The sequence below is a fragment of the Colossoma macropomum genome, unplaced genomic scaffold, assembly GCF_904425465.1.
Source record: "Colossoma macropomum unplaced genomic scaffold, Colossoma_macropomum, whole genome shotgun sequence".
NCBI lineage: Eukaryota > Metazoa > Chordata > Actinopteri > Characiformes > Serrasalmidae > Colossoma > Colossoma macropomum.
In genome coordinates this window covers 21,859,427-21,885,360 of record NW_023494788.1, presented here as the reverse complement: position 1 = coordinate 21,885,360, position 25,934 = coordinate 21,859,427, and the positions used below count along the sequence as shown (strand labels likewise).

Here is a 25,934-nt window from a genome sequence, read left to right as displayed (position 1 = left end):
CAGCGCTGCTGGAGTTTTTAAACACTGTGTCCACTCACTGTCCACTCTATTAGACACTCCTACCTTGTCAGTCCATCTTGTAGATGTCAAGTCAGAGACGATAGTTCATCTGCTGCTGCACAGTTTGTGTTGGTCATCCTCTAGTCCTTCATCAGTGGTCACAGGACGCTGCCCACAGGACGCTGTTGGCTGGATATTTTTGGTTGGTGGACTATTCTCAGTCCAGCAGTGAAACTGAGGTGTTTAAAAACTATCCTATCACCACCACTTTAAACAAATCTGAGATCTGAGCTGCTAAGTTTCTCTGACATTGTTTACATCTTATCCAACATTTATTTCAAAATTGAAGGGATTGAAAAGGGATTGCAACGACTCAAAACTGATAATTCAATCTTTGACATCTTTGATGTTTCTATTTTAGAAATTTGGTGATTCAGAATTGTTCACAGTGGTGGTGATAGGAAGCAGACATCTAAAGCGTTTAATGCCTCTAAAAGCTACATCACAGAAAGTTTTTTATATGAAATGGTTATGAATTTGCTGCCTGATGTTTTGTTTTCTGATTTTAAGAGAAGAATTTGGCCTGAAATGTATTTTTTAAAATCCAATCTTGGCGGAGAGGTACACGCAGGGCGTTGTGAGGAAAAACAGTCCCCAAAGAACATTTAATTTTCCAGATGTACCACTATTTTACCAACAGTATCAACATTATAAATAAAAACTCAGAAGACATGTAGGTTCTCTGAATATTTTGGATAGTAAATAAAATGGCTATTTTTGCATTGTAGACATTGTGACCCCTGGTTCCTATCAGCACCACTGTGAAGAAATCTGAGCTGGTAAGCTTCTCTAGAATTAACCATTTCGGACAACTCAATGATTTTATTTACATCTGAATGATTTAATTATGTAGAGATGTTGAAAAAAACTCCTCTATGAGAGTTTTTCCCACCTTTACTGCAATAACAGCCTTCTGGGAAGGCCACATTAGATGTTGCTGAACTTTGCTGTGAGAATCTGACTGCATTCAGCCAAAAGAGCATTAGTGAGGTCAGGTACTGATGGATGGATTAGTTCTGGATCACAAACATTACTCCAACTCATCCCAAAGGTATTGGATGGAGCTCCATCACTATAGAAGAAAACAGTTCCACTGCTTCACAGCCCAGTGCTGGGCTACAAACTGAACGCCATGAGCATGATGACCACACACTATGACCACAAGATTGGCCAAATTAAGAAAATCTTCGAATGCCTCCTGGCTTATATAGAACAAGCAGTTTCATGTTGTTACAGAAGGGAGCTTTTCCTCACCTCTGATTTTTAAACACATCTCTGTGCACCAGCAAGAGAGGAAAAAATATTCCCCTGAAACCTAATATCAGCTAGCTTAGAGACCCTCCCTGACACCACATTTCACGTCACAGTACGGCAGAAAAAATATTTCTGATTCTTATTAAATTTAAAAAGGTAATTTAGCACATAGTAAATGTGGGCTGACAGGCCTGCTGACTGCAGAACAGCACTTCTTGAACATCAGTACATGCAATATAAAGATTTATTGCCTGTTAAGTTTTAGAACCCATCTCAAAACTTAACATACAGGGTCACCTCCGTACTAAGAAAATTCTCTTTTCCATCTTAATCAATAAACAAACTATTCCACTACTAACAACTCTCTAGTTTTTGTGTAGCATTTTTATTAATGAAAAAGCTGACTTGGTTTACTTTTGCATGCCTGCACGTTTGTTAATTGAGGCATACAAAAAAAAAAACCAGATGACTGATGCAGAAACAATGCCATGTAATCATGTACAACGTATCAAAATGCTTTGTTTATTGCAGTGTTATCAAGGAACCACAAAAGCTTTTATTGAACAGAAATGGCTGAATTCTGATCAAATTTAGTGTGTACCATTTACAAAAAACAAGGCCGAATTCTTTTTTGTAAACTTTATTTTGAAAAAAATCATACACACTGCTAAGATCAATATATATATTGATACATATTAATGACCAGTAGTCCATAACTGGAATTCTCGATTTTTGAATGACCATTTCTCAAAACCAGTCTTCCTTAGCAATCACCATGAGTGACTCAAATTACTTAATGGCCTATAAAAAAAACAGAAAGAACAAGACGTTTTCATTTTAGTTGAAAATAAAAACTAAAAATACAAAACTTTGGTCTGGCTCCCTTCAGAACTCATGTCCACCTCGACCAAAAGGTGGAGGGATTATTTTTTTTTCTGTTCTCATGCTTGTCTGCCATCCTTTCTCCTCCTTTACAGACAGAGTTCTCCTCTACGGAAGAAAACAAACCGCTAAAAAAAAGCCCAGTGCTCACATTTACTCAAAAGGGGTAATTAAGCTTATCCCTCTTAAAAAACCCATGAGCTTCTTTTCCAACAGTCCAACAAACTTTGCACATTTAAAAAAAAATGAACAGACACTGATAGTTTAAATACAGAGGGGGAAAAATGAATTAAGTCGTTTGAAAAAACTAAATGTTTTTCATAACACTGATGAAGCATGTTTCTTCATCCTAGCCTGAAGCTGAGAGAAGTCTCAAATTGAAGAGCTTGTTCTGTGAGCACAATGGACCTCTCCAAACTTCTTTATAAGTGCCCCTTCAACACCCCCAGTCTTTCTGTCATCTCTCACATATGGCCCAAACATGGGTTCGGGGTCAGCCATGGAGAGGTGGAACTACGATCGGACTAGCTTCGACTCGTGAGCTTTCAGCGTTCCCACAGCATCCTTCACAGCGTGGTAGATGATGTTCTTCACCTGTGAGAGTCAGAATCAACACAAACACTCAAAAATCTATTCACAAACAGAACTCGCTAACAAAAGAGCACACAGACTTAGGCCTGTCAAGTTCGTGGCATTTTCGCTGATAATTAATAGCTGATGATAAATTACCATATAAATAATTGCAATCAATTATGTCTTTTTCCAGTCAGTGTATGATAAAATACATACATATAGTGGCAAAATTGGCCGATTGGCTATCTTGCTTCGTTGCGGTCAATACTAAGTAGCAGCAAACTGACAAAAGATGCAGCTCAATAAACAAACCCTGCCCACCGTTGCCCTTTGAAGGTGTCCAGTCAAAATTTATAATTCCTGTTTTTTGTAAGACCCATATTATGTCAACAGATACGATTTCTTCTTCTTTTATTTACATATACTTACTTCAGTCCAACAAATTAAAGCTAACCCAATTGCTATGTAAACATGTAACTTAAAGCTAACAAGTGGGGAAAATAATACACAGTCGTAGGCAACAATCTGAACACTCCCAGTCAAATTACATGTTTTGTTTATTTCCCAAGTGAAAATAAGTCAACAGAATCTCTACAGAGAACAAACTTGAATACAGCATTTAGATTTTGCAATTTTCAGGGCAGAATTTCTGTTTATTTGCCAAATGTAACAAATTGGGGAAAAAATAAAAATATAAAAAGTGCCATAACTTTTACACAGGTCTCATTTTTTTTGTTTTATTTTTCCCCCAATATGTTATATTTATATGCAGAAGTATGTTCTCTGTTGAGGATGAGCACTTTTCAATTCAAGTTTAGAATTTTGAAAAATGTAATTCATTAATTAATTAATAAATAAACACATACATACATAAATACAGATCACTACATACCTGTAGCTTGTCCTCGTGATTAGTGTGAGTGTTGGAAAGATGCCGGAACTCCTGCGTCAGTCTGAAGCAGTGCTTCACGTGCTCCGGCGACACAAAGTCCTCTGCCACCTTAATGCAACTGTACAGGTTGTGCACCTGGGCAGACCATGATATTAACTGAGTTTTATTTTGCCAAGAGTTGGGATGTAAAAATACACACATGCATTATAAACCGTGATGTATTAGTCTGAAGGCGTTGATTCCACTGAATTAATTTTAGAATGTAAAAACTAATATCATGAAAAAAATCAACAGTATTTAATAAAGTATTTGCTTATTCTATCACAAAATTTAGTAATTGGCTTATATCAAAAATACATATAAAAATATATAAAATGTATTTTTTTTAATACTTCAGAATTGTAGCAACATAATCCAATCATTAGTGAAACTCGAGATCCTGATGAGTGAACCGTTTCCAAAAGATTCATAATCAAATCAAACCGTTGTAAGGTCAGAAATCTACAGCCCTGGCTTTGACTGCTGAGTGTCAAACTAAAGCTCATCTCAGCTCACCTGATGGGGTGCTCCAGCAGGAATAAACACTGCGTCCCCCAGGAACTGCACGATCGACCAGCCCTGCACTCCGTATTCTTCGTAGAGCCGGCGGCGAAGTACCTGGTCCAGATACCAGCTCTGGTCGTGGATGGGGTCGTGATCTGGAGGGTTCTCCTGACCCTGCTCCTCTCCCACCTTTAACACAGCATAATGAGATTAACTCAAAATATCATAGATGACTGGGAACAGTCACTGGGAAAACTGTCTGAGATTCTGAGAATGTCTGAGAATTTTTCAGGCTGCACGACAACAGAGGAATTCATGAAAAAAGTGTACATTACTTAATTAAAACTTTTCTTAATCGAAGAGCATCACGCTTAATGTCAGTCTTCTACAAAATGTCTTGTCTTTGTCTTGAGGGTGCGCACACTAGATGATGCAGAAGAGATTTAGTGTAACACAAAGAATTTCTGATATGAATAGGCACTTAAAATCCCAAATGTTTTCAATATCTCATCCCATAAACAAAGTAGAAAAGGGACAGGGACTTATACATCAGAAACATCATAGAGGCACTCGCACGTGTCAAAATTCAACAAGCAGCTCTTTCACTGCTGTGCCTACATATCTGTTTACGTTTTTATCCACTCTTCTAGCTCATTGGCTATTATCTGAATCGCTTGTTCAGTTACGCTGCTGACAGTTTCACACTACAGGATGTTTTCATTCATAAAAATCAAACACGTCTGGTAATATGAGAAAGCCTTTTATCACTCAAGACAGTTTTGTTTCCCCTCTCACACTACCAGGTCATGCTTACAGTCAAGCTTCTAACCTGGAAAATTAAATTATGATTGTCAATTTGTTGAAAGGGGCTAATCAAGGTTAAAATCTGGCTGAAAAACATGTATTGGATACTCAGCTTAGGTGCATGAAATTTATTCGGACATCAATAAATTTACATGAACACAGGTATAACTGATATCTTGCATACCATTTTTGGATATCGCTGTTATTATTCACTCCCTGTAAAAATTTTGCAAACTTGCACGTGATATCAACTCTCGATCAATCATTAGCATGGCAACCACCAAGACAAGAGATTGGTGTCTCAGAAACCCATACTTTCCATCCTTTACTTTTTGAGATGCGTCACCAAAAGCCACTCAAACTGCTTTAAGGACATCAGAAAGTGCAGTCATACACAAAAGTTTGAACACCCCCAGTCAAACGGCATTTTGTTGATTTTCTAGGTAAAAGTGGCATTTTTCAGCAATTTTAGGGCACAATTTCTATTCATATGCATAGTTTTATATTTTGCAAATAAATAAATAAACAAAGTCAAATAAATGTGATACAATGTTATTTAAAAAAAAATTTTAAAATGTGCAGACGCCTGTTCTCAGTACAGGATGTGTTAAGTTAGTCTCACCTACAAAACATAACATAACACACTTACAGTGTGAATGCTCGAGTGTTTCCCCCAGCTCACCTTGCGCAGGAGCTCACGGATCTTCTCAGCGTCTTTGGCGGCGTAGATGTGCCAGAGCGCACCTGGTCTTTCCTTCGCCTCATACAGCCTTCTCTTTGTCATCTCATCCACATCACCCTCTTCAATGGTGATCGACACCTCTGCAGTCACAACAAAGAGGTCAGTGAACCAGTTTGTACCCATACAAACTGTATACAACACTTCCACAGATAAAGTAACAACTTAAAACTGATCTGAGGTGATTTCCACTAAGATACTGGAGGGACTTAATCAACTTCTGCAGTGCAGGGGGCCCATTTCCCCCAACATAGACTAAGCAGAGTCCTGGGCTGAACAAGTATGCAGATGAGCATCTTTAGTCCAGGACTAGTCCAGAAAAGCAAATCAAAATTAAGCACAATCACGAGCACTACACTATATAGTCTCTAAACTAGTAGCGGGCGATATGGCCAAAAATCTACATCACGGTATAATGAATATGTCTGAATGTAACTGCTGCACCATTTAAGGTGGAACAGGAAATTCAAACTAGAAGCCAACTTCAGCGAGTCATCTGTCTCGCACGCGTGTCCTCCGACTTCATATGGAGCGAACTAGACAGCAGGAGGAAATAAAGGGTCTTTTGCTTTTTCATTTCCATTTGAAATGTGACAAACATTCATAACTCAGCCTTTCAGCTAAATGAGTTTATCTGTGCTTATTTGTGGCTTTCCGGTTAACAGTGATGAAAAATCTCATAGCCAAAGAAGAATTTCAACCGGTATACTGACCACTACTACTCCGAACAGTTATATGTAAACTCTACACAGAGTAATGACTAACAGCTTTACAGCACATTCTTCATTAAAGTTCCTAAACTGGAAGCAAAAGTCCTCAAGCAATAAACAATGGTTGCTTACAAATCCAGAAATCCAGCTAAATCAAAAACCAAACACATTTTCCCAGTATTACATTTGCTAAAATGTCAGCACAAAACACTGAAATGAAGCACAGCTTTACATACACATTAAAAGATAAATAAATAAGGATAAGGTGACTTTACAAGGAAAAATAAGTGGGGAGGAGATTCCAGTACACAACCACCCAATAGGCTGGTATTAACCTTTTCCCCATTAAAAATCTGCAGCACCACTTATGAAGCAAGATCACTGCTGACTCACTCTGCGGGACATAATTCTGAAAGGAGGAAGAGCTGAAAGTATACAGCATCATTCACTGTAGAGCAACCCTCCACGGTCAGCTAAGACAGGCATGACCTCCGCAAACTATAAAAGTGTCACAGATCTATGCGGTTAGCCTACTTTGTTCAGTCATGTGAGACGGAAAGCGAGAAGGAAACAGACAGAACAAGAGTGTCCTTGATCTGAGCATTACAGATAGAGACGGGTGATGTCTACAATTCATTCTGATGTCTTCTCAAACATCGCTGTCACTGAACTAATGTGTGTATCTGCATCACACGCAGGCCGTCCTGCTACCACCAGATCACTGTAATAATATCCAGAAATAGCCTCTGAAGAGTGCTCCCTCACTGTGTATGTGCTGGAAATGTTTCCAAGCATTAAGGAACATCTTCAACACCTAAATTAGTGTCTCTGGTTGGTACACTGGGAGTGTGATTGCAGACCTGTTTGCGTCCTCTTCAGTGACAAAACTGAAGCATTTCTAAAGTTGCTGAGTTATAGCTTAAAGCATCTGTAACGTTTTCGCTCCTGGAGTCAGACAAATCATTCATCTGTTCTAGGTCTGAATGTAACGGGTCTGAAATTCTGTATTATTTCAATATTACACAACAATTTAGTATCTGTTTTTGATGTGTTTATCCTGTCTGTTCACTTAAAAGAGGACAAGCACAAAAAAAAGGAAGATGCTGCAGAGTTTATTAAAGAAATGGTTCAGGGAAAAACCTAATTCACACTATTTTTCACCCAGATGTAGCTGATGAGCCAAGACATGTTTTGTATCTAAATTTAGCTTCTTTACAGTTTAGCACTGAAGCTACAAAAGTAACATTGCTAACAAACAAGTTAATCATAACCCAAATCTTTACGGTAAATACATCCACAAAACCTGTCTCAGCCCACATCAACGTCTTCATTAAGATAGCACAGACTTGATGTGGTGGTTTAGGGCACATTATAACTTGCTGTGAATTATAAAAAAAAAGGCCAAAATGTCAGTGTAGCCATGCGCCATGGTCAACCATTTCAGACAAAGGTGTTCTGACTCCCCTTCACATGCACACATATGGAGAAGTTGTGTCACTTAACTTTACAGTAAATCATACAGTCTCCAAAACCACAATGATAAGTCTATGCAAAATTACTGAAGACCTGGATGCAGTTTGAGTGGGCCGAGAGACGTTTTTAAGGAGGTATTTCCAGAAAATGTTCGGGTGACAATTGACTTTTAATGTTTAACAATTTTTGACTTAAGAAGAGCCATTTTGTCCTTTCAACAAAAATCAAACCACCTTGGGTGGAACATTTTATGTCCATTTCACCATGTGCTATTAACATAGACTAGAATATAAAAACAAAAACGCAGACTTACTTTTGCTCTGTTTTAAGCTTTAGCTCATCTATAGCCGCTTTTCTCGCATGTCCGGCAGGAAACTTTTATGCAAAAGTAGGGCATTTTCTTGTAAAATGTCTCTCAACATTCGACTTTGACTTTTACCCAATTATCTCCCCAATTTTGTCGTTTCCAATTCCACCCGCTAGTTAGGACTCCCCCAATCACACGATGCTATCAACGCTAGGAGGGTGAAGGCTAGCACAGGCTTCCTCCGAGATCTGTGAAACCAACCACCGCTTCTTTTCGAACTGCCGCTCACGCAACGTCACTGGACAGCCGAACGCGCTCGGAGGAAAGCGCCAACCGCCAGATCTGTTACGTCAGCTAACAGACGCCTGCGCCGACTAGCATCGCGTTGAGTGATGGGGGGGAGAGGGAGGGGCCATCCTACCCACCCAGAGAGAGCGAGGTCAATTGTGCTCTCTTGGACTCCCGGCTACAGACGGCTGTAGCATCACCAGGGATCGAACTCGCGATCTCCTGATGATAGGGCCAACGCTTAGACGGTTGCGCCACTCGGAAGCCCAACATTCGACTTTTTACGAGGCCAAAGTCAGCTTGTCCACCTTAAATGGTGCCTTATTGCTGCAAATGCAAACAAGAAACTGACTTCATCTTCGTGACTTTTTAGTGTTTCTTGTTTATTGTCGCAGATTAAACGCATTAGGAAACCAGCTGCAGTGATAAGGGCACTCGTCTCCAAATTACCGATGTTCATCTTAAATCTTTCTCTTTGACTTTTTGTTACCTACTATCTAGGCGAGACATGTCTGCACTGCTATGGTGACCAGCAGTCTGCGTACCAACTTTCAGGGTTAAAGGGTGAATTACTCCAGAGCCGCATGTTGCTGACCCCTGATCTAGTGTAAGTGGAAAACTGTAAATCTGATTTTTTTTTGCCAAAATTCATGCAAGATTTGAAACCCATTGAGGTCTCGTGAGGCTACGTTGGGAAACAGTCTGTGCACAGCAGTGAAGAATGAGTGGGATGCCCCACAAGATCTCACTGGGTTCAAAATTTCCCCCCAGTTTTACTTAATTAACACAAAGGCATCTTGCACTGTTTCGTTGGGATGTCTGTGATTCACTGCGGTTTTCATTTTAAGTGAACAGACTTGATAAACACTTCAAAAGCAGTTGCTAAACGTCCATGCATGGAATAAGGGCATGTCCTTTTTAACTGCCACTGTATTTCCAAATATTACTTGTTGCTCCATGCATTGTCACCTAATACTGAAATCATACATACATTCTTTTCCACCCATTGATTCAAGTCTGTTATACACTATAAATATTTAAGACACTCTCATTCCTTCTCCATTCATTTTTGATCTTCAACTTGTATTTTACCACTATGTCTAAAGGGAACAGTATGCTCATGAGTGAATAAACAGGTGTATTCAAAGAAGAGATGTACAGAATGTGTGTGTAGTTTGTCTATAGCCATCTCTTGCATACACATCAGTACACCAAATGGTACATGAGGAAGGGTAGAAAGTGATGAGTGAAAGACAGAAGAATGATAGAGGGGTTAGTGTAGAGGGGCATGCCTAGGAGGGGAGACAAATTTAAAAAAAAATAAATGCACAGACCTTTGTATCCAGCGAGGTCTGCTTCTGTGAATGAGAAATGGTGCCACAATCAAAAGAAGCACAGACCCTGGTGAGCTGAGCTAAGAGCCAGCAGGAGGTCATGGCTTTATTAGGTGTGACTTTGGGATGCCCCAGTAAAGCTTTCTATATGTCAAAATGTATCTTTTAAAATGTAATAAACTAGTCAGTTGTTAGCAGCTACGTTGAGTGGCTGTGTGAATGCACACTGTTTCTTTGGAGTACGTCTTAAGGAACTAGCTGGACAGCTAGTCAGGACCCTACGCTCATAATCTAAAGGAACAATAAGGTTTTGCAGGGCAACTTTACAACAGACAAAGACCCACACTACAGGGAAAAGTTCTGTACTACAAAACAATGTACAGCTTGAACAGTGTCGGGGGGAAAAAAGCACTGGGTTGACAGAGACTCAAGCTAGAATGAACAATCAGAAAGCATACTGAAATGGGTTCAAACAGCTACACAAACACAAAACACAGAAGCAAAAAGAACCAAAAAAAGCGCAAGTGACACTTTAGCCCACTTCATGTCAGCACCTCCTGACAGCTTAGCATCACTTGATAAAATTCAAGCGCCCACTTTGATACAGATTCTGTGTTCATACTTTAGCATTTCAAATACTGAGCATCCTACATTTGTTTTGTAAATACAGGGAGATTCACTCGAAAGAGGCCCCAAATATTCTGTAATAACTCTCTCTAGGACGAAGCGATCTGAACGAAACAACATTCAATGTGCTTCTCAGCATATAGAGCTTCAAACAAGCTGGGATACCCCTGCGTCGGAGCGATGAGGTAGGCGCCGGACAGCCGCCGCAACGTTTAACCTCCCCATTTGCAACTTCCGAGTGCATACACCCCCCGTAACCCCTTCATGTGTCTGGCAGAAAACAGAGATCACTTCCAGCATCGAATGTAATGCAATCGATTACACATACGTCAAGTTATGTAGCATATTTTTTTGGTTCAGATTGCTTCATCCTAACAGGAGTTACAACAGAATATTCAGGGCCTCTTTCGAGTGAATCTCCCTGTTGTTAGTACTTATAAAAACAAAACAACCACCCAGAAAACACAAATACACACTGAGCGCTTACCATTTTCATGGTTGACGTTTCCCTCAGGGATTCCCACGTACACCATCACATTAACAGCATCAGATACGTCCAGATGCAGGTTAGTGGTGCCAACCTTCCTGTCCTCTGTAGAGATCAGACCTGTGAGGAATGGGGGGTGGAAGGCAGGAGAGGAGAGAGGAAAAAAAACAGAACGCTTATGCATGCAAAAACGATTCATTTACTTTAAATTGTACTTAAAATTACTTAAAATGCACTCTAGTGCTATCAGATTGACTAAGATTAAAGGCTTCACTCACCATAAGCATTATACATCTTGGGGCCCAGATCTGGCCGCACAAAGAAGTTAGGAAGACGGGAGGCCAGGTTAAGTCGGCCATCTCTCTTAGTGTACTCGGGCAGAGGAAGGTTGTCCATGAGGTCATCAAACCTGGGGAGAGGACACAGCAATTCAGTGTGCAAGCACTTTTTCGAAACCCTAATTTGAAACTCAGAAAAGAAATGGTGAGCGTACCGTGTGGGCATCATGTCTCGGAAATCTTCCCCTGGAGGCCAGTCTTTGAGTTTCAGTACCATTGGCTGGCCATCAGCACCCTGCAACCGCTCTGTAGGATTCAAAGAAAAGAGATAATGATAACTAAAAGAGAACAGGTATTACAATACACTCCTAAAAATGAAGGCTCCTACAATGGTTATTGGCTCAAACAAAGTACTAAGAAAAAATTTGGTTAAGAAATTGGTAAAGAACATAACACTACGTGGATGTTCTTTAAAAAGGGTTCTTCAAACACACAACTCATTTACAAAAGCAGTTCTTTTGAGAAATCGTCCATTCGAAGGTTCCCTAGTTATACTGTGTATGTCTCATCCTGTCATTTATATATGAAAAAAAATTATGACAATAAATAAGAAAAAAAATTATGATTTCCAATTCGCATAGACATGAATTACATTACCATCTTACAAAGACCTTAAAAAAAAAAAAAAAAAAACAAAAGAAAAAAGAAAAAGGTGACACTTACTGGAGATGACCTGAAAGCCGTCCCAGAAGTCTCTGACCTTGACGTCAGAGATGATGGTACAGTTCCTGCAGTTGACCAAGTCTACGTCCTGGTCGCCAAACTCGTCACTGAAGGCTTCCGGCTTCCAAAGAGAGCCGTTAAGCTTCTTGTGGACGCCTGACACCAGCACCGGCTAAATAATGAACAAAGACATCAAATGATTATCAAAAACTACATTTGCAGTAAAAAAGACAAAAATCACTTCAAAGTGTCTTTAGCCACTTTCACACTCGTTTCTGTCACTTTCGTAGATCTGTTTCTAGACTTCTGAAGGCACCAACTACCAAAGGAGCCATTTCTGTGAAGACTTAATCAATGAAAATATTCTGAGCCAATACAGTTATTTATACTCTCACAGATGCAAATAGATAGAAATAAAATACTTGATAAAATCTATTCATGCAAGATGTTACAATTAGACACTATTAGAACTGGAGTATTATTATTCCAGGACATTCTGTAACATCATTTCTAGGAGATTTAACTGGCTAGTTCATACGGAATAAAACACGCATTTCCCCGAATTCCTAAAGATAACGCAAACATTTAAATCAGTGTCACGCAACAGCCAGCGCACTCAACAATAACACAGCGTCTATTTCTAGATATTATTACTACACTACCATGAGGTCAATTTGAAAAGACTAAAAAACGACTGTCTTTGGTGCGTACTTACATTACAGTACCTCCAGCTCCAGCTCGAAGGAGGCCTTAGTCATTTATTCTAATGGATAATTAACTACTTATTGCTAAATAGCATGTAAATGAAAATAAACTTTTCCATGCACTGACAAAACAGTAGGGCTGGCCTGAATAGTGGGATCACATTATATTATTAAACGATAAAGTGCAAAAAACTCAACATGCATTCTGACAGATCTAAGCTGTGCATCTAGGGTAGCCGGTGTGGACTGAGTCATTTGCCAGAACAATGTTGCCGTCTACTGGACATATTTTGAACTGCAGTAATACAAAATTAAAATACATATTACTGTTTTAGGGGTCACTTTAAGAATGAGCGATTGGGTACTTGTTCAAAAATACCAACAAGCATTCAAAGCAGGTAAAATGCCATTCAAGCCAGCCCTACAAACCAGTGATTTGACCATGGCATTAACAGACAAATGACCACTGCTTACCTGGCCTTGTTTCCAGCACTCCCGGAAGATCTTCCAGTTGTTGCTGTTGCTGGGGTCCTGCAGGCAGAGGAGGCGACCATCACACAGCCATGAGTGGGAAGTGTGGGGGTCCAGGACGCTGAGGCCCATCACCCCCTCTCTGCGTGGGATGCTTGCTGGCTCTCTGGACTCTACTGAACCCGAGACACGGCGCCCTTCAGCTTTCTTGTTCTCCACCACAGAGGCGATGATATGGTCCAGGATGGTAGGTAGACCTCCTTTCATCTTATCAGACTGCCAGAGAGGAAAGGAAAAAACATGCAGTCTTAATAAATCAGTTTTAATTTACTCAGCTCAATCACTATGATGCTTCTAATGGGGATGTCATGCACATTACAGACCAGTGGAAAAACTACCCAGGTTAACCTTCAACCACAGCAGATCACACCTGAAGACACTTAAATAAAATAAAATGGTTTGCAGTATGTTGCGTTGGGGACACCACTTATAATGAATGTGTATTAATGAGATTTTATAAATGAGCCTACCCAACTTAAATGTACCTTAAGAGCTGCTGCAGGTACATCATAAACTCCTATAACGTCTACAATTTTATTTTTGATTCAACTTATCCTTTAAAATACAATACAAGATCTTTTTGTAATTATTACAAAATCCAGAGCTAAAATAAATTTACATTCTAACAGCTGTGTTATAACTAGGGAAGCATCAACTGTCATTCTACTCACCCCGGATGAAGAAGTGAATACTGATGGGAAAGGAACTCCACTTTCTGGAGCCTGGGGAAGTTTGCCAGGGCCAGAATTGAGTAGGTCTCGCAGGCTGGTGCCCTCAGTTTTGGGCTGGACAGGCCCGGAGCCCAACAAAAGACTGTTGAAAAGCTTGGGACTGGGGCTTGTTGGTTTGGAGAGGGTGCTGAAGGCATCCAGACCAAAGGGAGACCGAGGTTCACGACCCATCATAGCGCGCAGAGAGCCTGAATCTGAGAGAAAAGAGGCAGAATGCTCAACAAGGAGAAAAGTCTTCGGCCACAGGTACTCCAAAAGAGATTATTCAAAGACGGGCTTTGAAGAAGATATAAATGCTCTGTAGCTCAAGGATTTTTAAAGTAAAATGCCTGTTTCAGTCATTCAGAGCAGTCTGATGTGAAATGCTCCATTCTAGAGAACCTTAACCAGCCAGAATTGTTCACAACGCTGGTGACAGGAACCAGATATCTGAAAACTATGCCTTTAAAAGCCCCCTCACAGGAAGCTATTGTTTTTATGAAAGTTTTATGACAATGGTTTGGCCTAAAAATGAATTTTTGAAATCCATTCACGGTGGAGAGGTATAAGCAAAGCATACAGAGGCAATGTAGTACCCAAAAAAAGCAAATATTTTCAACACTACTTACAGAAACTCACTACACATTCTGGATGGTAAATAAAATGAAAATTGCTGCCGTATGCATTAAACATTGCAACCTCAAGTTCCTATTACCTCCACTGTAAAGACATCAGAGCTACAGTGAACCATTTGACAACTTTCTACTCTGAATGAATTCGTTCACATCTCAGTGATCTCGGTGAACACTGACCTATGCAGAAATTCTGAAAAATTGGGGTAATTTCCCAAAAACACCACAGACTGTAATACAGCACAACAAACCACATTGTTAATAAACCTCCAGTTCCATCACTCTCTGATCCAAACAATAGCTCACCTTTGGAGTCCTCTTTAGCCTTCTGCGTGGCCAGGTCAGCTAGCCAGTGGAGGGCAGAGGAGGGGTTGCTCTTGCCATCCTTGGAACCAGCCGCCTGGACAGCGGCTGGAGATGTAGCATTACTGCTGGTACTGCTGGTGGCTGATGACGTTTCAGCGCTGCTTGCCTCTGCACCAGGTTCCACTTTCACTGACAGAACTGTTGTGGGATCCCCATCTGGGCGAGGCGTGGCTGAAGTGGAAGCACCATTCCCTGCGCTGGACGCTGCACCTGACTGCAAAAATAATAAGTGATGCAATATTAATCATTTTTCCTAATTAAATATCTGTATGTCAAACTAACATTAGTATTCAAATATCTCAAGTAAAAGTGATAGTATTCAAATATCAATTTGAAAACACTCCACAGCTAATAAAGACAAAAACATGGATGGTTTAACATTTGTTTATTGTCTGAGACTGTTTAACTGATTTAGTGATTTGCAAAAGAACAATCTACCAGTAAATCAGCAAAACAGTCAGCTGGAGGTACTGGGGCAAACATCTTTATGCTACACAAATTTGTCTTTTTTCCTTTGAAATAATTCCATACACTGCCTTGCTTAGATGTTGCCATTTTGCTTATGAGCTGCTTGTGTCCTGACATTTCTGCACTGCACACCTAGGCTTTGTTCATACAGCAGGTAAAAGTGGCCCAAATCTGATCTTTTTCTCCGTAAGTGACACAGATGTGTGTCTGTGTGTCTGTATGAACAGCAAAAGCAAACGGAATCTGACATTTTCAACTCCGATTTGAGACGCTTTCATATGTGGCACTGAAATCCTATACGCGGCAATGCAACTCGGTCTGAACAGCCAGATCGGAATTCATGCGACTTTTACATCAATCCAACTCGGCATCCATCATCATTTTGCGCTGCTGAGACCTCAAACATTTGGGGTGATGTTTCTGTACAAAAATATCAGAGACTTATCCAAAACCTCCGTGCTCGAAGAGATTTGGAAAAAAAATGGACAAACGCGGCCGTAGGAGAGCGAGTCTGCAGCGTCAAAGGACAGTTAAAAGTCTGAAAGCAAAGTTTACAAAATCTGAGGACACAAACCAAAGAAGTAACTGCGCCCTTTTTACGATGAGCTCCAACACATTCTGGGTGATGAGCCCAGCTGTCAGTCAGTGAAGCTTCATGATGGCTCCTGAGATGCTGGCGAAGATAAAAACTGAACCCTTCTGGAGCAACTGGGGTTCACTGGTGGTCATGATTGTTTACCTCTGGATGAGCCACGTAAAACAACGTGCAGCATTGTTCTTCTGCGCATGCGGGTCAGTTTAGAAGCTGATCTGTTCAGAATAATGTTGCATATAGGTCACATTTTAAAAGATAATTTGCACAGCTAGAAAAAAATAAAATAAAAAAAATAAAAAAGTTACCTGGTGTGTGACCGTTGCCTTAGTCAAAAGCTTTTTATTCCATACAAATTTCTCACACAAGTACTTAATTAAGAAAACAAAATAATAAGATGAGTTGAAAAACCATGTCCATCTCTACTATCAATATAGTCAAGGCAAGACTGAACTCATCAACATTAGTCACATAACTGCTCTCAAGAGGTTCACTCTGAAACTAAAATGTAGCATCGTGAGCATGGAGGGCACTTAAGAAGCCATACCTGAGAAAGGCCATTGGGAGCTGTAGGCCGCACCACAGGTTTGCTGTGCCGGCTGGTGCAAGGACAGTTTGCCTTGATTCCCCACTTCCCTCGTGCTGCGTGTACCATATCCCCTATATTGTACAGTGCTACAACAAGACAACAAGGTAACAAACAAGTAGTTAATCAGCACTGCAGAATGCACCACTGAAAAACCCATCTCTTTATACAATTAAAGAAAATCTACCTGTGCCAGGTATAATCTGAGTGGGCATGAGGTTCTGGGGTTCATGAGGTTGACCTTTCGCGCACTTCAGCCATGAGAAGACCTCATCATCCGGACTGTCTTCGTCCACTACATGGGTGGGAAAAAGAAACAAAAAAGAGTATGACTGACAATATACGATGTGCCCATGTCACTATTTTTTTTTTTATTTAAAATAAAATAAAATAAAATAAAAAAATAAAATAAAAAACTAAATAAATAAATAAAATAAATAAATAAATTTAAAAAAAAATTAGAGAGAGAGAGAGAGAGAGAGAGAGAGAAGAGAGAGAGAGGAAAAAAAACTAAAGAACAAAAAACACTCAACATATCAGCTTCTACTAGTGTGTTTCAAATTTCAGTACTTTTATGGTCCCAGCCTAATTCCTTGAATACTGCTTTTATATGAGTCACATAAAAACTCCTAAAATAGTCAGATCCCATGGGCCTGTTCTATTTATTAACAAAAAAAAAATTAAAAGCCATTTGTTTTAATCTGCCACAGATTTGCATCACCTGCGCTTTGCCATTATCAACAGCAAATTTATTTTTTCAGTTTCACCATGTAAACCAGAGCTTTCTGTGCGCTACTATATTAACTATGCACAAGACTTCCTTTCTTCTTGGAAGCAGCATTTTTGATTTTCCAAGCAAAAAAGTAACAATAAAAAAACAAAGTAACAATAAAACACAACCGATATGCAACGCACTCCTATTCATGTATTCCCTTGTTCCAAACTGTAGTTTGACACACACTCAATATAAATCTCACATTCTTCAGCTTATCAATAAACGCAACAGCGTTTACAAAAACAAGTTATTAGTGGAAAACATTAAGTAAAATGGCATAGATTTTTGCCTCTGCATTTAAAGGTTACAAGTACTATTTTCATATATCACTGCTGTTGGAACAAAACAACGAATCTCCATTTTTGACATAATTTGAAAATGCCTGTTGCCCTTTACATTGTGTGTAACTTTCATGATGAATGGACCAAAAGAAACGTCCCAAAAAGACTTCGGAAAAAAGTCTGGTTCCATAGACTTACATTAAAAGTAAAGTAGGTTTTTTCCTAAAGTTACCATTTTGGAGATGCAGGTTTTGTTCTGACAGCAGTGTTACATAACATTTACTTTGGTTCACTTTTACAAACGTATTTGAAAGCAATATTAGCTTAAGTGAGTATTTTTATATCTAAATTAAAGTACCGGAAAAAATTTACTCAGGAATAGGTATCAATATCACGGTACTGATACTGAAAACTTCAGCAACATCCAGCCAAATAAACAAAGTTTAACCATCAGATACAAGAGTCCTGCTCACCATCACGTGGCCGGCTCCTCCGTAGTCGGTAGCAGTCCAGACAGACGCCGAAGCCACACTTGCGGCATACCCAGTGGATGTTGAAGAGTGTTGTCTCACACACATCACACATCTCTCTCACTCCCCGCACCGCTCGCTTCCACGCCACCTTCTCTGTACAAAGATATAATGTGTAAAAACCAAGGGCACAGGATGAAAGACTTCTACAGTCAAACAGAGCAACAGACAGCAGTTTTGACTGACAATATCCATGAACAACACAAAGGAGAAAAAAGATAAAGATTTATATTATAATAATATATTTCTTACGGTGAGGCTCCACCATCATCATGGCTTCTTTCTCAGACATGACGAGCTGGCAGAACTGGTCGCCTACATTGGCTAGGATATACTTGGACGTGTCCAGGTCGAGCCCCCCCTGTGCATTTGGGGAGGGGAGCCACAGACCCATGGCCATGTTATCACTCTGCTGTGGGCTCAGGAAGCCCTCCACACGAAGCACCCCCTTCTTCGTGAACGCTAGCCTAAGACAGGGAGAAGGAACAGGTTCTCTGTGTTGGCTTAAACGTAGACCATAAAATGACCTGAGTGCTTACTTGCTAATCAAATCAGGGCATATCCAGTAAGGATGTTTGGAGTGCACAAGTACATGAAATATTTGAGTACAGGAATATGAAGACAGTGCCACTGAAAAAAGTTCTATCACATTCAGTTTAGTGTATGTGTCGGAGGACACAGAACATGTTCTAAACCCAAAACTCTTGTTTTCAAGGCAATAGTTTTGCTAAAATGTACATAAATGTCCACCTTTACCCAGATTACAATGAAACTACCACCACTTAGAATGGCACAAACAGAATGATAAATGACATCTGTCTCAAGCTGAAACTAGAAATGCAAAGTCTTTGCACCAATAATTTTGACCAAATTTGACTGTCATTATCCAACAATTCAGCTATTGTAAAATAAAGAACACAACCCAAAATATCAATTATAAAACAGACAGTTCTGGTTCTGCAATCTATTCGACTTAAGTGCACACATTAACTCACTTCTGTATTGATGCACCAACACATTAAAATGTTTCTTGTACGTACTGTGGATTGTAGTACTGCTATGTGGGGTCTGGCATAACCATATGCAACAAATAAATAAAACAGTAATAAATATATTTTCCAGAAGATCCTGGTTTTGTTTAAAATCGAGAGGCTAAGAACTACATATTCATGGCAAAAGAAATGCTCAAGTACAGTGCATAGATAAAAACAGTAATCGCTATTAGAGCCACTACTGTACAGAAAAAGAAAAAAAAACGTCACCAAACATGCCGTGACTAAATGACTAGATTTTGAATACATCTGAAAAATTACATTTGCTGCCAAACAATTGCTTTAAGCATCCAAACTATTAAGACCTTCAAACTCACCTGCGGAAGTGAAAAAAACGGCAGGCCACATTGGGGTCATCATCGTCCGAGTCTTGTTCGCGGGATTTGCGGTAGCGCTCCAGGCGGCACTCCCGGCACTTATGCAGGTGCGGTGCCACACTGATGCAGGAGCCATCCTGCAGGAAGGCCTCGCCGGACTGCTTCAGCCGCCGCACCTTACTCTGGTCTTTCAGCACTGACTGACATACTGCAACACAGAACCACAACAGCCATCCATCACTTGGGCTAGCCAGGACCCACAATGCTGCTTCAGTATTACATTCCTATGAGATATATTCCATATTATTTTGATAAATAAGCTGCTTAATATCTAGACCAAAACAAGTGTCCAAATTGACAACAGAAAAAACTTGATTGTCCACACTTACCTTTGAAGGGTTTGCTCCTTGGCCGGCTTTTAGCAGCAAGAGTGTTAAGCTTCTGCATGTCTGCACAATCTGCAGCGTTCAGCTGGCCACCAGGCTTCTGGCTCTGTTCTGAGGTCTCCTCAGCCTCGCTTAGGTCAGAGAGGTCACTGTTCGAGCTAGAATCAGAGTCCCGTTTGCTCATTTGGCCACGCTCATCCAGGGAGAAGTTTTGAGACGTCTGGTCAAAAGGTGTGGGGGTAGCCGGGCTTTCTGCAAACCCACCTTCAGAGTCGACACAAGCTCCAGTGCCACCCATCGAATCCTCTTTGTCGGGTTTGAGCACCTGTTGCCTGTCTTGGGCTGCTGACATGAAAGAAGTAGAAGAAGAGGAAGAAGAGCCAGTAAACTGGGAAGATAGCATTCCCTTGGGAGGTTCAACCATGGTGAATAAATTGGGTTGGCTATCAGAGGCAGGTGGATCTTGGCTAAGAATACCAGAGCCACCCATAGACAGAGGAGTGGACACTGACGAGGGCAGTTTTGAGGTGGACAACCCACTGAACGCGCCGTGTGAGCCTGCTCCACCGTAAGCAAGAAATGGATTAGACTCTTTTGAAGTCTGCAGAAACAGGTTCTCATGAGTTTCTGAAACCTTGCTGCCTGAGAGCAAACCAAATCCAGAACTAGCACCAGTAGGATTTCTCATCCCACCACCTGCACCACTCAGTCCAGCAGATCCTGGACCCAAGGAGGTCGCAAGTCCGGTAGCAGGTTTGGAAATGTCCCCCGAACCTACAACAGGGCTGCTTCCAATGGTTGTGGGAAAACCAGCAGGCAATTTCCCCAGCGTGTCTCCTCCTGCTGCAAAAGACTTGCCCATTAGAATTCCATTACCTGTCGGCTTGGCATCAGGCACTTTGGGCTGCTCTTTTAACGATACCAAGCTGCCTGCAGGTGCAGAACCAAAGAGTCCTGCAGACGCAGAGGCCACGACTGCCTTTTTTAGGCCCTCAGAGGGAGCAGCAGGCTTGAACAAGCTTGGCGACTCTTTGCTCAGGCACTCCGACAAGGCTGTGAAGTAGTTATTGTCCTTTGCCTGGCCCTGAGCGATGCTCGGGCTTTGAGCTTGCGTCTGAGACATGCACTGGAAGAATAAGTTCTGTGATGGATCAGATGCCTGCTGCTGAGGTTCTTTTGGGTTGGCAAAATAAAATCCAAAGGGCTTGCTCTCCTGGGAAGATCCATTTGTCTGTGCAGGGACATCACCAAATACTGCACCGCTGGTCTGCTTAGGCTGTGACGGACTGAATCCTGCAGCGAGGGTGGTTGTCTTGGGTGTCTGGAAAACAGAATGAATCTTACATAATTCTAAAATATTAAATAGTGAAAAATAAAGTTTAAATGCAGGATATGATATACACGCTTACTTGGCTTGCATCTGGGGGAGATCCCCAAACAGGGGCCTTCTGGCTGAGGTCAGGGGGTGCAGAAAGAACCACACTGGGAGCATTGTCCTGCGAAGGTGAAGAGATGGTGACAGGGCCTGGGGATACCAGAGCAGCAGTTTTTGGATAGCCTGCAAGGGCACCATCCTCCCTCTCCGCTGCAGGGGCTGTTGGGGAACATTTGGGAGCAGGAGTTCCAGGCACCAAATTGGGCATCTGGCCCAAAGATGGAAAAGCGTTAGAAAATGCAGACGGAGCGGGCTTCAAAGGCGGCGGTGTCGGGGTGGACGTGGAAAGCGCTGTAGATGCAATAGGCCCCATTTTATCTTGGCTTTGGGAGGAGCTGCCATTCTCTTTGATGAACCCAACAGATCTGCCGCTGGAATGGTCCTGCTGAGAGGAATTACTATTAGCCGAGCTTTGGCTGGCCAAAGCTATTACTTCTGGACTAGCATTGGAGCCTCCCCTCCCAGATATTCCCCCCACTCCATCCTTCCCCTCTACCACTCCCACTGTGGGTGCTTCTCCACCCCTCGTTACCATGGACTCGCAGTCCTTGCCGGAACCGGTGCCATTCTGGCCATCTGCTTGACCCTCTCCGGCTCCTTTAAAGCGCTTGAGGTTCATGTCCTCATCATCTTCAGACGCAGTCCGTCGCCGCCGCCCACCTTCACCTTTCCCTCCATCCAGCTCCTTCCTACGCCGGTCATGACTCTGCAAATACATCACAAGTAGTCAGAACAAATATAACTAAAAAAAATTTGTGTCTACAGTCAGCAAGCTATTCAGCATATCTATAATAAAATTCAAGTGCTGCATATGTATAACAAGGGGGCTTGAGCGTACCTCATCTGCATTATCCATGGCAAGCATTACATGAATGACTCGGGGATCAACAACCTGAGTTTCTTCACCCTGCAAAAGAAAAGAACAACCATAAAATGAGCACAAAAATTCTCAGCCATGAAATGAAATCAGCACAAATGTTAAAATTATTTGTTCTGAGAGAAAAAAAAAATTATGAGAGCAAGACGGTGATGCACTGTAGTGAAAAGTAGAAAAGGTATAAGAAACATTCAAGATGATTTATATAGTTAGTAGGGCTCTAAGCAAACCTGATCCATCGTAATCTCCATGATGTGAGACGCAGGATTATGCTGAGAAACCAGCCCCAGTGCCCAGGGTTCCTCATACTCCGGCTGGTACACCTGCACCCTCCTTCCCTGAATAGTGTAGGGTCCTGTCAAAAAAAGAAAATATACCTCATAAAAATACTTGCCCACAGGTGCTCTTGGCAGAGTCTACCTGCCCAAGTGTTACTTCCAGGGCAAATGGAACCGACCTTTTCTAAGAATTTCTTGCAGTTCAGAGTCCCGGTGCCAGCTGCTGATAGCAGCATGGAGGGCTGGGTGCTCCTGCAGTAGGGAGTGCCTCACATCCTTCTCAGCCTGCAGAGAAACACACCATCTGACCGTGAATGCCAACCTCATGTTTACATGACCAGAAGAGGATCTTTAAAACAACATGCCTTTACAGTATCTCGAGATTTTACAGCATCTGTACAGGAACCATGCAAGCAAAACTAAACTACATATTAAAAGATAAGTAAACACTAAAAGCCCCAAGATCTTGCAAATGAGCTCAAGATCACATCACACACTCATCTTATGTTATATTAGCCAACCTCAAATCTTTGTAGTACGCTTCCAGTGGGGAGAAACTCCAGCTTTCTGGTTCCGAAGAACTCCACAGGAACAACAGATCCCAACCCCACCCGGTCCACAAGTGGTTGGAATACCTGACAGTTTTGTCAGAGGAACATGTGTTTTAACAGTTAGAAGAAAAGGCATAAAACTGGAACAAAATGCCTACCCCTGCACTTTTACTCTGCAAATGGGTGATCCCTAAGGAAACTTTTGTCTGTATACAAAATAACGAAACAGTGTTTTTGTGACTTTTGTGACTGTCTAAGTTTGGTGAAACGTCTAGGTAGCATAATAAAATCGTCAGACAGCAAGCAAAAACAGGCCACTTTTTCGATGTGACTAGCTGTGCTAAGTATACCAACACAGAACAAGTCAGGGAGGTGCTGACTACAGATCTTCACTCACCAGGGCTGGCCAAAGGCTGGCAGATGTTCCCCCAGCTGCAGAAATGGTGGACTCGTGTTGGGGGGCCCATACAATGGCACTCTCCATCATAGCTGCTCGTACCTCATCTCCATATAACTGCACCCAGGATCGCTGCCGCCACGGGCTGTCCTCAAACTCCAGGAACACCTACAAAAAACAGGTAACTGTCAAGTAGCCTACGCTGTTGATGAATATTCTGTCATACTTAGTAAAAGGAAAGTAGCACAAAAATGAATGCAAGCAGCACATGCAGGCGTAAACGACCGCAAGCAAAGTTACTTCTACATAAAAAAGGGCAACCAAACAAGCAACAAAGCAGCAGCAAAAAAATTAGAAGAGCATTATATCTTCAGAAAAAGCCCATTTGAGATTTTTTTCCATTTCCTTTTCTCCATTTTCAAACCCTCCAAAGATCATCCCAGATGAATTACATGAGTCTTTGTGAACTGGGTAGCACTTAAATTATTTATTTACTCTTGCTTAACAGTAGTAAACTCTCTGTAGAACACAAACAGCTATTATTGAATTGTTAAAGCTTCAGACGGGATGACATTATAAAAAGACAGATCTAAATATTGACAACATTCAACTTTTGGGTAAAACTATGAAATAGTAAGCACAGCATTTTTGACAGCTTTAAAGGGGAACTCCATCAATTTTTCAAAAAATTCCACATAATTAAATGGTCGAAACGTAAACAAAGTCATTTAGAGTTGTGTTGCAGACATTGTGACCCTTGGTTCCTACCAGAGTCTGTAAGGTTCTCTACATTGAACCACTTCACGTCAAACGACTCCAAATGACCGGTTACATCTCTCTGAACTACTCAGAAACATTTAAATATTGGTGGAATTACCCTTTAAGTTGTCACGCATGTCATTTTCCACACACATTAAGAAATCAACGTTAGCTCCAGATAAATGAACGTTTAATCAGGGTACAGCTTTACATTAACGAATAACAACATTTTTGAAAGTACAGCTAATTAACATGCTGACTGTAGTAAAACGCCTGCTTTGCTTTTTATCTAACCAGCCCTAGAGGCTAACTAGCTTAGCGAACATTCCACAGTTAGCTGATCTGAGGTTGGCTAGCCACCGTTAGGTATTTAATGTCGTTTTTCACACACACACAAAAAAAATAAAATGCAAACTAACACTTAATACGTTAAATTATGATTAGCTGGAACATTTGTTGGGATTTTATTTGGACTTAATGTCCGTCGCCGAGGCCTGGGTGATCCACTTTCCAGCAAAACACACTGCTAACCTAGCTTAGCTAACCTAGTTAGCTATTTGTGTGGTTAATGTTAGCTCGCTTGCTACATCTTTCATCATCTAATACGTCCATTTTTTCAGCGTAGAGAGCCCATTTAATGTCAGTGTGTGGCTCTCTGCACTACTGCATCAATCACAGGCTGCTATATTGTGGACATAGTAGGTTAACGTTTCTTGTTTAGCTGGTCACTTGCGAACAGTGTCGGTGTGCTCGATGACTGTCAGCCTGCTGCTGTTGTTTTCCTCCGTTCCACCTTAAATGGTGCAGCAGTTACAATCTGGCGCTCGAGTCGCCAGAATTAAGAGTTGCGGCATTTAAGGTGGAACGGGAAATTCAAATAAGAAGCCAGACTCCAGCTTCGTTTACCCTAACTCCTGTGTTTTCTTGCTTCTGTTTTTGCTACTGTATTATTTGCTTTATTACACACATGCTTAGCATTTTGCCAATTATGTACTCCTGGATTTTTTTTAATCTAACATGAACGTTACTCTTTAATGCATTCCGTTTGTTAACGTTACCCCTAACCCCCCTGGTCTGCTTTCTTTACCCCGGCTCTTCGTTTCAAACCCCTCACTTCTCTCTTGGGTCTCTTCGTTTGTTTTTTTTCCTAACGTACTTCTGTTATCTTCGTTGCCTGTCTTTTCATTCCTTTCTCTTGCCCCCCGGTCTCTCCGCTTCATACCTATCCCTGAGCCTCTTCATTTATCACCCCTACCCCTCTGGTGTCTTCATTCCTTACCTCCACCCCCGGGCTCGCCAGGCCGCTAACACTAACCGCCCGCACGGTCCCCCGCAGCCAGGCGGCCTGGTCCACGTCGCTTGGTGCAGAAGAAGTTCCATCGCTGAGGAGCAGAAGCAGCCGCTTCCCTATCAGACCGAGAGAGTCGCCCATGTTTACAGGGCCACCATGAAGAGACACTTCCTTCCTTCAGAACTCCGCTGAAATGAGCAGAGACCGCTGCAAAGCCCTAAAATTGTCAAAAGCTCGACCACAGTCCTGTAACGGACGCTTAGCTACATATGCATGGAAATCCCCTCTAGCGGAGGGCGTGTTTTGAGGGCTCTGAACCGATTTCACGGCGCCTTGTAGTAAATGACTGAAATGTTATTGTTCTTACTACGGCCCCTTCTCCGCGTCCGCCATTTAGACTCTCAGTAACCAAACGCACTCCTCGTACTCACTGCGGGCTGGA

At 41.4% G+C, this 25,934-nt stretch overlaps 1 protein-coding gene across 5 annotated transcripts; it reads right to left on the bottom strand.

The window, feature by feature from the left end:
• Positions 1-1,938: 1,938 nt before the first annotated feature.
• kdm3b (lysine (K)-specific demethylase 3B) lies at positions 1,939-25,934 on the bottom strand. 5 transcript variants are annotated; one of them, XM_036568838.1, is made up of 26 exons: positions 25,481-25,934; positions 23,443-23,610; positions 23,016-23,129; positions 22,674-22,779; positions 22,447-22,571; positions 22,178-22,246; positions 21,872-22,045; positions 21,314-21,724; positions 19,908-21,225; positions 19,519-19,726; positions 18,402-18,616; positions 18,093-18,245; positions 16,751-16,858; positions 16,525-16,652; positions 14,858-15,131; positions 13,881-14,134; positions 13,153-13,425; positions 11,975-12,146; positions 11,467-11,557; positions 11,252-11,382; positions 10,974-11,093; positions 9,860-9,883; positions 5,691-5,830; positions 4,217-4,393; positions 3,662-3,796; positions 1,939-2,790 (listed from the first exon to the last, which is right to left on the bottom strand). In XM_036568838.1, exons 1-26 carry the CDS (start codon positions 25,631-25,633, stop codon positions 2,710-2,712), a joined length of 5,322 nt encoding a protein of 1,773 aa, XP_036424731.1. In that variant the 5' UTR covers positions 25,634-25,934; the 3' UTR covers positions 1,939-2,709. The 5 variants fall into 5 exon arrangements, with proteins under 5 accessions (XP_036424731.1, XP_036424732.1, XP_036424727.1 ...); XM_036568839.1 differs by having other exon boundaries at positions 21,314-21,721; XM_036568834.1 differs by having other exon boundaries at positions 21,314-22,045.